The sequence below is a fragment of the Zalophus californianus genome, chromosome 5 (genome assembly GCF_009762305.2).
Source record: "Zalophus californianus isolate mZalCal1 chromosome 5, mZalCal1.pri.v2, whole genome shotgun sequence".
NCBI lineage: Eukaryota > Metazoa > Chordata > Mammalia > Carnivora > Otariidae > Zalophus > Zalophus californianus.
In genome coordinates, this window is record NC_045599.1 from 58517773 (window position 1) to 58532437 (window position 14665).

The following is a 14665-nucleotide window of genomic DNA, read 5'->3' on the forward strand; positions in this document are numbered from 1 at the left end:
TTGTTGAGTATCTATTATATGCCAACACTGTACCAAGTGACTCAAAGATGTAGGTTCTGAGTGAAGCTGCTAAATAAATGATCGCTGGATCAGTCATATGATTGATGTTTTTTAAAAATCACCTCTAGGGGCCCCTGGGTAGCTCAGTGGGTTAAGCATCCAACTCTTGGTTTTGGCTCAGGTCATGATTTCAGGGTCGTGAGATCCACACTCAGCGTGGAGTCTGCCTGAGACTCTCTCCCTCTCCCTCTGTGCTCTCTATTTTTTTTTTTTAAGTCTCTCCTAAAAAAACAAAACAAAACAAAATAAAAATCAGCTCTGGGCAAATAAAACAGCATCATTATAGGAAATGGAACCCTGGAATACAGAGATCACACATCCAAGCACTTATATTCTAAGGGTTGTGGACTAGTTATTATTAAAAAAAAATTTCCAACTTTGCTCTACTATATATTTTCAAAATTTTCTACCAAACAAAAAATGCAATGAAGACACAGAACACATTCACACGTACACACACATACACACAGGTCAAAAGATCTTTCACTTCCACATTTAACTTACAGAATAATATAGCTTGTGTTGGGAAAACCATGGTCATGAGTGGCCTTAGCTTTCTCCCTTTCCAGCTTGAAGAGACATCTGGTTGCCAGCTGTGTAGCTCCTAAAAGTCACTGCTTGCCAAGTACTTGGCAGAAGGTGGTGAAGAGCTGACCACCTGTAATCCATTCTGACACTGCCTTTGACCATCGCTTTAGAGAACTGAATACATTACAGAAATTCCAAAAGGAGTTGGCTAAATTTCAAGGGAGGAAGTTGGCCATTTTGGCTGAACTTACTTTAACTCAAATCAAAGGGGTATGATGTGGGAGAAAAGATAAAAAAGCTACTAAACCTTACAGGAAATTTTCAGGGCTATGTCCTTAACCTCTCCCAGATACTGCCCACCACACTTCTATCCATTTTTACTTTAAATATAAGAAGTATATAAACAACTAAAGCTACAGGGGAAAAACTGTATCTATGTCTATGCAAACATATGTGTCATTCTTATTTTTCACTTTTATGTCAGTACAATAAATACATTCAGTATACATACACAATGTATGTCAATATAGTATATTATATACATTATATATGAATATATATTTATTAACATGGAAATTTTACTTAACTTTTATGTTGTTATTATGTCTGCTATACACAGTATATATATCATACACAGTTGTATATCAGAGGTAAAGGTATAAACTTATTTGGGAAGATGCCACCGTTTGGGAAAGGTGCTTGCTTAAAAAAAAAAAAAAAATCAATACAATTTCCCCACTGATTCATGATGTAAAATTCTATAATCAAGGCTTGTAGATTTGTAATTATGGTATGTCAGCTACATTTAAACAAGAGTGTTAAAAGATTGTTAAAGTTAAACTAACACAATTGCAGTGTGAATTGTCCTAGTCTCATTCTAATCTACTGGTGTCACTTTCATTTAATCAGAGGAAAACTGTGGGCCAATGTCAGTGCTATTTCAATGCCCTAACATTCTTTGTTCATGTTGGATTTTAAACCATTACCAATCTAAAATGGTTATAAAAAAGATATATTTAAGAAAGTATTTTTAATCAGTTAATTCACTCACCAGTGGGCTAGTTTAGCAAGCTTTATTGAAAATAAGTTGGCTTTAAGGTTATTAAATAAACTTTTATGTTAAATGCATAACATTTTGTTTTTGCAGAAGTATTTCTTGTACTTACCATAAATCTAGTAAAAAAAAACTTATAAACACAAATCTTACTTGGGAATTTACAGTAGACATAGATCATTAAGCTGAAATACCATATCAACATTTAAAACATCGAGCCTCGATTTTCTTCTACTTTAATAAAAGTTATTTTCTAAATCACTAACAATTTAAATTGATACAGAAAACTACTCTGGCAAGGATCCATATTTATAGGACACAGTTAAGTTTTAATTTAAGTAAGGTACAACAATCAATTCACAGTTGTATTATCAGCAAATAGCCTCCAAATAAATCATGGCACACAAAACAGTGGTATGTTAGCTAGTTACAGCAGAAATACTAATACAAATCATCCTGGTTTGCCTGAGACTTTCCCAGTGTTAGGACCAAAGAGTCTACATCTTAGAAACCCCTCAGTCCCAGGTAAACTGGGACAACTGATGCCACCAAGATATCAAAAAAAGAGAGGGGGGGATTTTCAGTTATGCACTGGAGAAAACGAAAATTGGGAGTGATATTTGATAACTCCCTGCTAGGCTGCTACATTAGCTGTGACCCAGTGACAGATACCAATAGGTCTAGCAAAAGTCTGAAACATGGATCTTGGTGCCAGACCCGAACTCACCAACTAAAACTCATTAAATAATGAGTCACATGTGAAAAGGCTGCTGCTTGAAGAAACTGCACACATCTCTCACAGCCATAAGTAGCTCTGGAAAAACAATCCTGTTACTGGGAAGGGGATATTTAAGGAGCCCTTGAGAGGTTCAGTACCAAGTTAGCCTCTTTGCTGTCCAACTCTTACAAGCCATTCTTAGTAACTGGACTCTTTCCTTGTTTCTAGCGTTCTAACCTCTTTCTCAAAACCTATTTCCAGCAATCTGATCCTTTCCCTTTGTTACCATATGAGATAACAAAGTTTCTTTAGGTCTCCCTAGACTGTAAGGCTTCTGCCTATTTCCTTAGGGCCTATCCTAAAACCCTTGAAACTTGCTTCTACTTTCCTGTCTAATGTGACTGCCATCACTGGACTGCCTTCACCATTCTGCCAACACGTTGAGACTCACATCTTTTATTCATTGATCTCTCTGTTGCCAAATACCATCATCTACTTATTGCCTATTTCCAATACTCTTATAACTTTCCACATCCCTGCTCAGATTTCTTACTAAAACCCACTACAGGGAACTTCTGGATCCCTGAAGTATTCTAGCAGATTGATTTGACACTAAACTCTAAGAATTCACCCTCCCTAGGAAAGCCACCCAAACTGAACTCTAGAACTAATAACTAGAATATAATTCTAATGGCTCTCAACTCCTGGAGAGAAAAACTGAAATAACCGGAGACAGGAATTGATGACTTTAAATGTCTTCTTTCAAATAAAAGTTGTGACTTCTGAAGAGAAATGAGGCTATGGGAAATGAACATCTGGCTAGAAAAAAGAACAGAAATTGGTTTTTAGCCCATTGCTTTAAGAAACCACTGAACAGAACCCTGTTCACAAAACCAAGAACATGTCTGAATCATGAAACTAATCAAGAAGCCTTTGAAACTAAATTTGGAGAGGAGAGAAATGCATACCTTTGAAGACCTTTTTATTATGAAAAATTTTAAACATATACAGAGAAGAACATAATGAAGCCCATGATCATTCCGCCCTAACAATTATTAATATGTTACTGGTGTATCTTGCGTTATCTACTTTTTTCTTTGCTGAAGTAAAATGTAGAATTTAAAAAATAGGACACTAAGGCAAAAGATGGAATCATAGCAAAATAACTTTCTGGCAAAAAAATAACAGAAGAGAGACAGGGAACAATATTTATGGATTTAGATGGTTGTCTACCAAGGTAAAATATAAATAATAAACAGTTAAAATAGAAATTTTAGGTTTTTTAAAGAACGTATCCCCTTTTACTACAAATGGGGAAGCTCTACACCAAAATGTCCTTAGAAAAACCATGAAAAAAATCTGTGGCAGACATTTCCAGTAATTTATAAGCAATTTGAGTAAATATGTAAATTTTAAGTAAATAGTAAATTATGAAGGGGTTTCACAAAAATGGTAAATTTTTTGTACTGAAGTACAAAGAATCAAAATTAAAGTTTATAATGCTCTATTGAAATAAATTGAAAACCAAACTTTATTTCCAAGCCATTTCCATATGCACTTGACAATTTTTGAAAGCCTAAAAACTTAGCTTATTAATTATTTAAATGGGTGTGTTTTCTCTAGAATATGTATTATAATCATATGACTACTGGAACTAATTTTATAAACTAGTGTAGATCATTAGGATGAGAAATGACAAGATCATACAGGTAATTAATAGAAAACTATCATCAGGAGTCATTTCTCATGACTTTTGGCCTAAAGCACTCTCCGTGATACCCTGGTAGTTCTGCCAAATAGATCTATTGAAATTACATAAACAAAACCTAGCAAAAGTGAACAACAGAATTCTAGGGTGAGTGATAGTGCAAATTATTTATATTTTCAATTACACATGTCAATTCCCCTATTTCACACATTTTTAAAAATACTCTTTTTTAGAGCATTGCAGCTTAAACAGTTGTAGATCAGAAACTTGGGTTCTTTTCCCTGTCCTGCCATGAGATAGCATGTTAGTTTTAGTTAGCATGAGTTTAGTTTTTCTACTTTAAGTTCATTAAACCTCAGCTTCTCATTTGTAAAACAGGTACACAAACAATACTATTAACATTTACTAGCCACTTAACTATTTGCCACATTCTGTGTTAAAAAGCACAGCAGGCATTTCTTGCAAGAACTGCATGAGGTGGCTACTAACCATTTTACAGATGAGGTAACTGAGGCACGGTGCAATGTAAGGTATTCTGCAACACATAAAAATGGCAGAATCAAGATTTGAACCCAGTCTCACTTGGGGGAAAGGCTGTTCATTTAACTACTACTCACGGAATCTTCCTACTGTCGTAACAATAAAGCTTCTAGGAAAGTACAGTGCAATCCTCAGAGGCAGTACCTTAGTAAGTGAATTTATTCTTCCCTTTGCCTTGTCCTTCCTCCGGTGGAAATAACAAAGGGAGGAAAGGTGGGCAAAGAGGAAGAAGCCAGACGGCTAGGATTAGACATTTACTTCTACTGCAAAATAGCCTGCTTCTTCTGGGGGCTGTTTATCTTTTCTCCGAGAATTCCTCATCAAAAAGTTTGATGTTCCTGGATCTGAAGCATAAAAATCTAATCAGTACTGAAGTGTCCAAAAGCACTCAGAATTATGGCCAATTACAGGACTGGCCTACCCAGGATAGTTATTTAAACAGCATCCCCCAGTCTCTGGGGCGAACTTCCGGGAAACTGACGGAGGGGAGGGATAGGACACAGAAGTTTGATGAATGTGCTGCAAGTTCTTAGAGACTGGGAGTCCCGCTTGCCATGTTAGATCACAGGGCCCCAACAAGGCCTCATTTTTGAGGGCCGGGCTCTCGGCGTCCCCTCTAAACTTCAGAACGGGCTTGCGCATCCATCTGAGGGCACGTAATGAACTGAATCCGCCTCCCACCAGTCAAGATGGGCAGGGAGACCCGCGGTGAGCGCACCCCGGAGGTACGACCCCAAACGGAGCCCTCTCCGGCTCCGGGCCGCCGCCCCTCCACCTCCCCGGCCGCCGCTCCCCGGTCTCCCCTACCGCAGGCGCCCGAGGAGCGGGGCCGCGCCGACCCCCGCCGCCCAACGGTTCGGTTCTCCAGAAGAAAGACGGCCGGGGGTGGGGGGTGTCCCGGGCCGCGGGCTCAGGCACCGACGCGTCCCCGCCGCGTCCCGGCCGCGGAGCCCCAGGTGAGGCCTGGAGTCCGGAGCCCGCTTTGGGCCTGCGCTCCGCCCAGCCTCCCGGACCGCCATAAGGCGAAGGAGAGGAGGCGGCGTGTACGCCGCTCACGGCTCCTTACCGCTTCACCACGCCGGTTTTGATCTTGATCTGCCTCACGCGAGGATCAGCCATGATCCCTCGAGCGCCGCGGGAAGGAGGGGTGGAGAGCAAGGATAAGCGTGGAGGAAGAAGGCGCGTAGAAGGCGGTAGTGTCGGCGTAGTCGCCGCGGCCCCGCGCGCATGCGCAGACCCCGGCGCGGCCCTGCTGTCGGGCCACACCGATGGGCGGGGCGGAGGGTCGCGGGCCCAGGGCGGGTCACTACACGCGCCTGCTGTCATCCGCCTCCACCCACTTTCCCCCTCGTGGATCCTGCCCCTGTCTCACTGGGACAGACTTCCTTTTAGTGTTTGAACAGCCTTTCTTTTAGTGTGGACACAAGTTACACTTTTCCCGGTCTCCACAGCCTGGGCGTTGTGGGAAACTTCAGTTATCTTCCCCGGTAGATTGGTTTGGCTATGACACTGCTCTGCGAAATTATCTGCCTAATGGACGGAATGACCTAAAAATTGTATTAAGGATATTTTCGGTGTCATTATCTGGTGTCAAATGGGGGAAAGTAATGTATGTTTAATGAAATAAACTAATACCATGCACTCAGTCAAGAAAATCTCTACCTCGGACCTTTGCAAAACATGTTTGTAGACATGTAAATCGCAGAGGAAATGACTCTAAGACTTATTCAAATAATCATCACCACTTGCTTACCTTCAATATTCAACTTACAAAAATGTATGTGGCATACAAAAGCTTGGGCTTCGTGGTCACACAAACTGACTGACTTTGGAGGCTCCACCGTATAATAATTAGACAACACTGGGCACATGGGCCACTTAACCTCACTGCTGAGCCCACTGCCTTGTGTGCAAAATGAAAATAATTCCCACTTTACAGAGTAGATATGAAAATTAAATCTCAGTGCCTGATGCACAATAGACGCTCCACTTTTGACTCTTATTTTATACTTTCAAGCATTGTGTCTGTTGCATAAAATGAAGGGTACCTTCAGTCAGCCTCTTCCTGATGGAGTCCGCCAAAGGATGCAGAGCAGAACCTCCTTTGTTTTCTTATTTCTTGGTGTCATCTTTCAAAGACATCTACCTGATTGTCTTTTCCATTCTCTACACTTGATTTCCTCATTCTGGCTGTCATGGTTAGCTCTGGAACACTCTTCCACCCCTGCCAGTCCAAGACCCTTAGTTTAAATCCAGGATCAAAACCCACCTTCTGGAGAAAGTCTACCATAACTGACCCCTGCCTATTCATTGCTGCCTGAATGCTTTCGAATCACCCAATATTAAATTTTATTTTTAGTATATTTCTTTTAAAAACTATTGTTTGAAAGTCCTTTAAGACCCAGGTTCCATACACAGCAGATGCTAAAATTCAATAAATAATGTCATCCGACTGGCTGGCACACTGAAATACAATTCAAGTGACACAGCAAATTTATGACATACTGGTGGAGGGGCAAGGATGGGGTTCCAAAACAAAACAAAAAGACAGCAGAGTCACCAAAGCAAAATGCTACAGTTAGAAATCTAGTAGATCATTAATATAAAGTTACTGGGAGCCCTTTTAAGGCAAAGAAACAACAGCAGCCAAACCCACAAACCAAAAGATTGTGCAGCTAGGGCTCTTGCTACTGTCAAGGATCTTCCTTCAGTCAGGCAATAAAAGCCATGTACTCGTCATATTCTTTTTCCTTGATTTCCAGAATTTCAGAGCTAAGTCGTACACTGATTTGCAGGATTTTCCCTCAGCCTAGGTTTTCCGATGTAAACACCAACTGTCTTTTCCAACCCCCAACCCCATCTCTACCCTTTTGTCCTTTTATTTCTTTATTTTAATGATTTTGTATCATCTGTGACTTTATTGTAAACCAGTAATTACTATAACCCAAAGACAGATGCTGCTACTGTGTGTACCCAGGCCCATGCCCAGGCCCTCAAGGACAGTGTGGGTTTATCTGGGTCTATATATATTATATTGTATACTTGAAGCTATGCGTTAAGATCATGGAGTTTGGCCCCACCCTTAAGGATAGAGAATCAGGTGAAATTGTTCCCAGAGTCAGGAGTTTATAGTAGTGGTTAAGAGCATGAGCTCTGGCCCTGACTGCCTAAGGTCACATCATAGCTCTGCTTCTTACTAACTGTGTAAAACTGGACAAGTTACTAACCTCTCTATGCCCCAGTTGTTTCCTCTTTAAAATGTGGGTGATAATAATACCGACCTCATCAGGTTGTTATAAAGCTTAAAATAAGTTAACATTTGTAAAGTCCTTAGGACAGTGCTGGTACTTATTAAGCCCCATAGAAAGCATTCATTAAATAAATAAGTTATCTGGAAATGAGGCCCTACACAGGAAACTAAGAACACAGTAGGATGCACATTCATATGAATATAGAAATGTACATGATGGGGCACCTGAATGGCTCAGTCAGTTGGGCATCCAACTCTTGATCTCAGCTCATGTCTCGATCTCGGCGTCGTGAATTCAAGTCCTGTGTTGGGCTCCAAGCCAGGCTGCTTTAAAAAAAAAAAAAGGAAGGAAGTAAAAGAAGAGAAATATAAACTATGTAAACTGCATTTCTCACTGTTTGGCATCCTTCTGTTCTGTTATCCTTAAATCTTAATTGAGTTGTTTTCAAATGTTCCAGCCTGGGACTTAGGTGAACTATAGGAAAGAATCCATAGGTGACTCTGTAAGGGATACATTTATCAGCATTTGAGATTGAGGGTTGAAGAGATGCCCCCAAACTGGGAGAATCTGTCAGAGCAAGAAGAGGAAAGTGTAGTTATCTCCTCCCTGAGTGGCATTTCTTCCCTTGCTAATCTTGGAGGGTTGTGGTAATATTTTTCACTGCAGATCGTCTCACAAACAACAAGTTGTTTTCCCCATATGCTTACAGAGCTATGAACTCATCTTGCCATCTCTCCATGCCATTCTCTCCCAATTGACTCCAAGCTCCTCAAGATTAGAGGCCACAATACGTTCAGCTTAGTCTCCTCAGCACAAGCTCAATGCCTAGTTCTTAGGAGATGCATACTAAGTATTTTCTGAGTTAAAGAAAAGTCAAATACGGGACTGAGACAGATTTCTAATTTTGACACAAAAGACTGGTCATGTCTTTACCTTCCTGGAACTCTGAGACAACCTGCATGCACTGAGACTTATACAGGGCTAACGCGCAGTTGCTCTGATGCTGTACTTCCGTTGAATAAAACCGGGTGGCCAGCTGGAGAAGACATCCCTGGAGAAATAACTTAAATCAAGAAGTGCTATTGGGACAAGTATATTTTTGTGAAATGTCTCTGATAATTACCTCTGGGTGCTGGTAAGACTTGAAATGTTTCCTTCATCATTAAGAATTGCACCCCTTCTGAAGAGATCTAGAAGATCCACTTTCTTCACTGCTACTTGTACATTTTTTCAAATTCTCTTGGCCCTCCCTCCAACTGGAGCCACTGCAGTGGCACCTAGTCCACACTTAGGCTTTGACCAGCATTGCAGGACTGCAATCTGGAAGTGCCTTGCTTCAGGCATAGGCCAGAGCCCCACAGAGACAGGAGACAGGCATGGGAAACTTCTCAGGACACATGTGTGCACAACCCAGTACTTCAAATGCTCCCCCTCTTAGGTCTCCATGCAGTAGACATATTTCAGAAAACTCTTCAGTTGATCCCATGGAATCAAATACCAGTCACCTGTAGCAACTGACAAACTCAATAATCCACGCTTGAATTTCCTTTTCTTCTTTCCCTGTTCCATTTATCCATTGCTCACTCCTGGCCTCGGAATCACTTTCCAAGTAAGTGGGGTAGTAATACGCTGCACTTGGGAATACTATTCTGGCAGATTAATCAAATGAAGCAGAACACAGCAGCTTTGAGTGGGGGACTGAGCAAGAGTGGGGTTCTGCATCCAGTTTGGGCTGCAGGACAAGCTCCCCTGCTATTCAGGGCATACGAACCAGTAGATTCAATGATGTTGATGCATCTTGTGGCTAAGGATACTGTGTGAAGTCTCTGGTAAACCCGAAGAGGAGAAAAGCATATAGGTCATGCCTATTGTGGTAGAGAAATACTCACTTTTTGAAAGACAACCCCAGAGACACTCTGGGCCCTAGGAGAGACTGAGAATTGATAATGTGCCACCCAGAAACTAAAGGGACAAAGCCACCAATTATCAGAGGAGTGTTATCAGATTCATTATGGGTGGGCGTAATAGTAATCCATTGTGCAAAAATGGTACATCTGGGATTGAGCCTGGGCAGATCCAGAAGTCACCTGTAAATTCCTAGGACATCTAATTCTGTCAGTTTCCCCAACACATCTCCCTCAACTCTACGGCTTCCCTGGAGATTCCCTTCAACCAAAGTTTTGTAATGGAGAAAGAAAATGTGGACCTCACCCACAGATGGGTCAGTACAGTAAGTGGATGTTGACTATATAGGGACTGCTGCTGCACGATAGCCCAGTTAGAGGTTGCCCTAAAGGACACTTGGAAAGAGAAATCTTCCTCCTGCTGCAAAGCTGCTAGCAGAACCCTTTGTCAGTGGCTTCATACGGAGGGTGAGATAATAAATGTTTGTTGTTTTAAGACACTAACTTTTGAGGTACTTTGTTATGCAGCAATAGATAACTAATGCAAAGACTGTGCAGGGCTCCTTTTCCTCCAGGCTGACCTAGCTGCGGCCATTGCTGACTGTCTAACCTGCCAGCAGTAGAGACCAATACCGAGCCCCTGATATGGCACCATTCCAGGAGAAGACTATCTGGTTGAAAGTGCCATTACATAGGACCACTTCCTCTCTGGAATGTACAGTGTAGCAACCATGAGAGTGCACTGTTCAGGTGTACCTTTAAGAGAAGCTTCTGTAGGAAGCATAGTTAACTGTCAGCCTCCACCTTCTACACCTTTGGATTCATGTATTTACACCAAGGACATGCTTCTCTCCAGTTACTGAGCACAGCAGTGGTATTTGAGCCAGATGATCCCTGTCCAAAGTGGGATTCCTCTAATGGGAAACCTTTGCTCGGGAACTCCCTATTAACCTGGGAAGACTTCACAAGAACTTCACTGAAGTCTAAAGTTCTTTCTACCCAATCTTTCCTTCCCTCCTTTTCACAGGTGTCAGACAAGACCTGTATTGCAGTCTGAAGTTGCTCCCAGCTCATGTCCTTTACAGGTGTTTCCTTCGATAGATCCTTGCATCTCTAGTCCTATCTTGGCTTCTGCTTCTTGAAGGATCTAAATTGACACAGACAGTGATCTATCCTTACCAGAACTGACATCTACTCTGGATAGGGATTTGCTTATTGACAGGGTATCACACTCAACATTGCCTGAGATCAAAAGAAGTATAACAGTGAGACCACAGAACCCTCTGATCTTATCATATGCCTCATCACCTAGAAGCAACCAGTTTAATAGAATGATAGAATAACTGTTAAAGACTCAGCTAATGTGACAACTTGGTTGGGGCACCATTCCCCAGGATATGACATATGCACTGAACTAATAGCTGATCTAATGTCCCTCAATACATAGAATACATGGAATGGAACCAAGAAACCAACTGATGGAAATAGGATAGGCACCTTTTACCACCACATCCAGTAAACTACTTGTGGTATTTGTTATTATTGTCCATGTCACCTTAGGCTCTATTAGATTAAAGGTCTTGGTTCCATGGAGAACGCTTCCACTATAGGAAATAGTAAAAATTCCACTGAATTTGAAGCTATGCCTACTATTGGATACTGCTATACTACTGCTTTGGGCTCCTTATGTGAGTGGACTACCAGGCCACAAAAAAAAAGAAAGAAAGAAAGAAAGAGAGAAAGAAAGAAAGAAAGAAAGAAAGAAGAAAGAAAGAAAGAAAGAAAGAAAGAAGGAAGGAAGGAAGGAAGAAAGAAAGAAAGGAAAGAAAGAAGAGAAAGAAAGAAAGAAGAAAGAAGAAGAAAGAAAGAAAGAAGAAGAAAGAAAGAAAGAAAGACAAGAAAGAAAAAGAAAGAAAGAAAGAAAGAAAAGAGAAAGAGAGAAGAAAGAAAGAAAGAAAGAAAAAAAAAAGAATTACCTCTACTGGTAGTAGAAATTGATCCCAAATACCATGAGGAGCTAGGGTTATGGCTTCATAGTAGATGCAGGGACGAATGTGTTTGGAAACTTAGGGCATTCTCTAGGGGTGTTGTTTTAAGCCACTAGGTTTTTTGGTAATTTGTCACAGCAGCAATGGGAAACTAATATACCAACTGTCGGCTGATGTCACCTATGGCCCAGTCTTCTTTTCTCTCTCAATGTTTCTACTAATCCAAGAGGGTAGGCCAGGGCATTAGACTATCACTTCTGACTGAACACATGACTTCTTAGGAACTCATGGAGGAAGGTCCAGCTGTGGCTCACCATGCATTGGGGCCTACACAAGATGATTTGACAGAGTGTACATATGCTGAACATATGCATGCCCCATGACCACAAATTCTTCTGCAATTATCAAGTACAAATGCTTGCATATGTTCCCTAAAAGACATGCACAAGAATGCTCTTATAATAGCAAAAAACTGGAAACAACACAACTTTTGGCTTGCTTTTTCACCCTTTGGGTAGTATATTGAATGAACAGAAGTTCTCAATTTTAGATTTAGATTTTAGCAATCCAGTTATGACATTTTCCCTTTATGGTGCAGGTTCTTTGTACCCTATTTAAAAAATCGTTTGCTTACACACAAGGTCAAAAAGATATTATTTTGTGTTTTATTATAGATGATTTATTTTTTTATCTTTCACACATTTACATCCATATTCCACTAGAATTCATATTTGTGTATGGTGTGAGATACAGGTACAATTTAATATTGATTAATTTTTTACCATATGAATTCATCAATGTTTAAAGCCTTCCCCATACGATATACTATACTTCTTGTTCTAGTTATAAATTATTAATGGCATCTATAATAGACATTATTAACCGGTCTACCCAACATTCATTCCCCAAACCCTTCTTCCTTGCCTGCTCCTTTTGTAGGGCCCATTTTCTCAACTTCCCTTGTGGCTAGAGGTCTCCAGGTACACAGGTCTGGATAATTACATATAAGTGGAATATGTAGGTGGTTGCTGGAAATGATTTGGATTTCTTGATAAAAGCAGTCAAGACAGGGATCTGCCCCATTCCCACTTCTTCCATGAAAGTAGATGGAATAACTGAAATTAAAATTCCATCTTTCAATCACAAGGGAAAGATAAAATTTTCAGAGACACCATCCTTACATCACTGAGCTACTGTCTCAGAACAAAAATCAAAACAAAACTAGCAGCTATCTATCTCTATTCATGTAATAAAAACAAATCCTTATGTATTTAAGCTACTCTTTATGGGCTTTTTGTTAGTAGAAGTCCAAAGGATTTTTTAACTGATACAGAATCCATTAGAATTCCATGTATATATCTCTGCTGGGGAGAGGGGAAGTATAACCATTGGATCTTTGGAATATGCCTATGAAAACAAAAATATCTCCAGCTGTGGCTTCCACAATGTGCTATGTTCTCACTGTATGCATGTAGTAAACATGCAACTTAAATGGCCACAGGTCACAGAGTATGGATGTTGGACGGCTACATGTTTTAGACAATAGAAATTCTATACAGGCATTGGGAGAATATAATCCTTTTGTCAGTGACTTAGAGAGGGCCCTATTTACAGCTGAACAGGTATCTGATATGACAATTCATTGTTCTGACACATATTGCAATCATGAGGTGCAGTTTTTTAATGCATCATGTTACATTAGCTAGGCATAGTCTAATACCATGTAACATAAATTTTGCCAAAGGAATGACATTACATGACACTGACTTTTAAAAGACACACACTATTTTTTCAGATCACATACCTTTTATCCATGAATGCCCAATTCAAAAATCAAGCTGGCAGACAGAAGTGGAGTGAATGTGTAGCCTCAAAGCAGCATATTTATCTTGAGTAGTTTTGCACATTTCTACCTGTAGTCAATGATTCCATTCCATTTTTATGTTGAAATGCAATGAGCAACATTAATGGACCTTTTTTTGTCATCTGAAGTAAGACTTTTATTCAGGGTCAATCAAGAGAGAACTGAAAGGTGTTTTTGGATTTCACGCTAAGGATAAAATCTTTTTATGTGTTTATCATGAGCTCTATGACTGTTCTATTTGAAACTACCACCAAAATATTTATGATTAGTTTATTTTTTATCCTCTCTATGACTCTTTATTCTTTTCAGTAAGATTTCTTTCTTAGGTATGAAATATTTTCAATTGTCATTATGTATTCTTTTCTGATAGCAATAGGAAATATAACACAAAAAAGATAAGAATTTTGGACAACAGAGTACAGTTTCTAGATTGTCAAAAGAATACTCTAAATACTGGTTCACAAAGATTCATTCATATAGGTTTTTAAATTTAAATTATTTACTTACTTTTAAAAATTATCTTCCAACAGAGTTTTTTGCTTATATAGTAAACTACTTAAGGCTTAGAGAATTCTTCTTGGTTTATAAACCTAACTTCAAAAAAAAAATTAAGCTATCATCTGTGAAAGCTTACTAGGATTCTGCAGAGTAGTCTGCCAAGGGGAAGGCAGACTTTTTGAAATGGCTTTTTCCCTAATATTTTAAAGTAATATAAAGATATTACTTCTTAGTTGAAGACAGAAATTTCATTTCAATTTCCACAACTTCCAATTCTAACATTAGTACTCTAATATTTAATTATCGTATTGTTATTTAATTATAACCACAATTATTTCTCTTCCCTTATTACCGTATTTTTTTGCACATGATGTGTGGGTGTGATTGCCATTTAATTGTAAATTGAGATTTTTAAGAATTCTTATCCTAAAAGAGTTACATGCTTTCAAATGATTTGGAAACTTTTGAGCTGATAGAACTTAACCAATTTTCCTTGGATTTTTAGCCACAAAAGAAATCAGAGTAATGGAATTCAATACAGTTGAAATTCAG

General features: G+C 39.7%; 1 protein-coding gene across 2 annotated transcripts in view; it reads right to left on the minus strand.

The window, feature by feature from the left end:
• The window catches only part of TBCA (tubulin folding cofactor A), a 92194-nt gene extending 86340 nt beyond the window's left edge, over positions 1 to 5854 (minus strand). Inside the window, exon 1 of one of the 2 annotated variants that reach the window (XM_027606781.2) lies at positions 5675 to 5854. In XM_027606781.2, the coding sequence (XP_027462582.1) occupies positions 5675 to 5727 (53 nt within the window). In that variant the 5' untranslated portion in view covers positions 5728 to 5854. The remainder of the gene's footprint in view (positions 1 to 5674) is intronic. The other variant, XM_027606782.2, reaches the window with a different exon arrangement.
• Positions 5855 to 14665: the final 8811 nt, after the last annotated feature.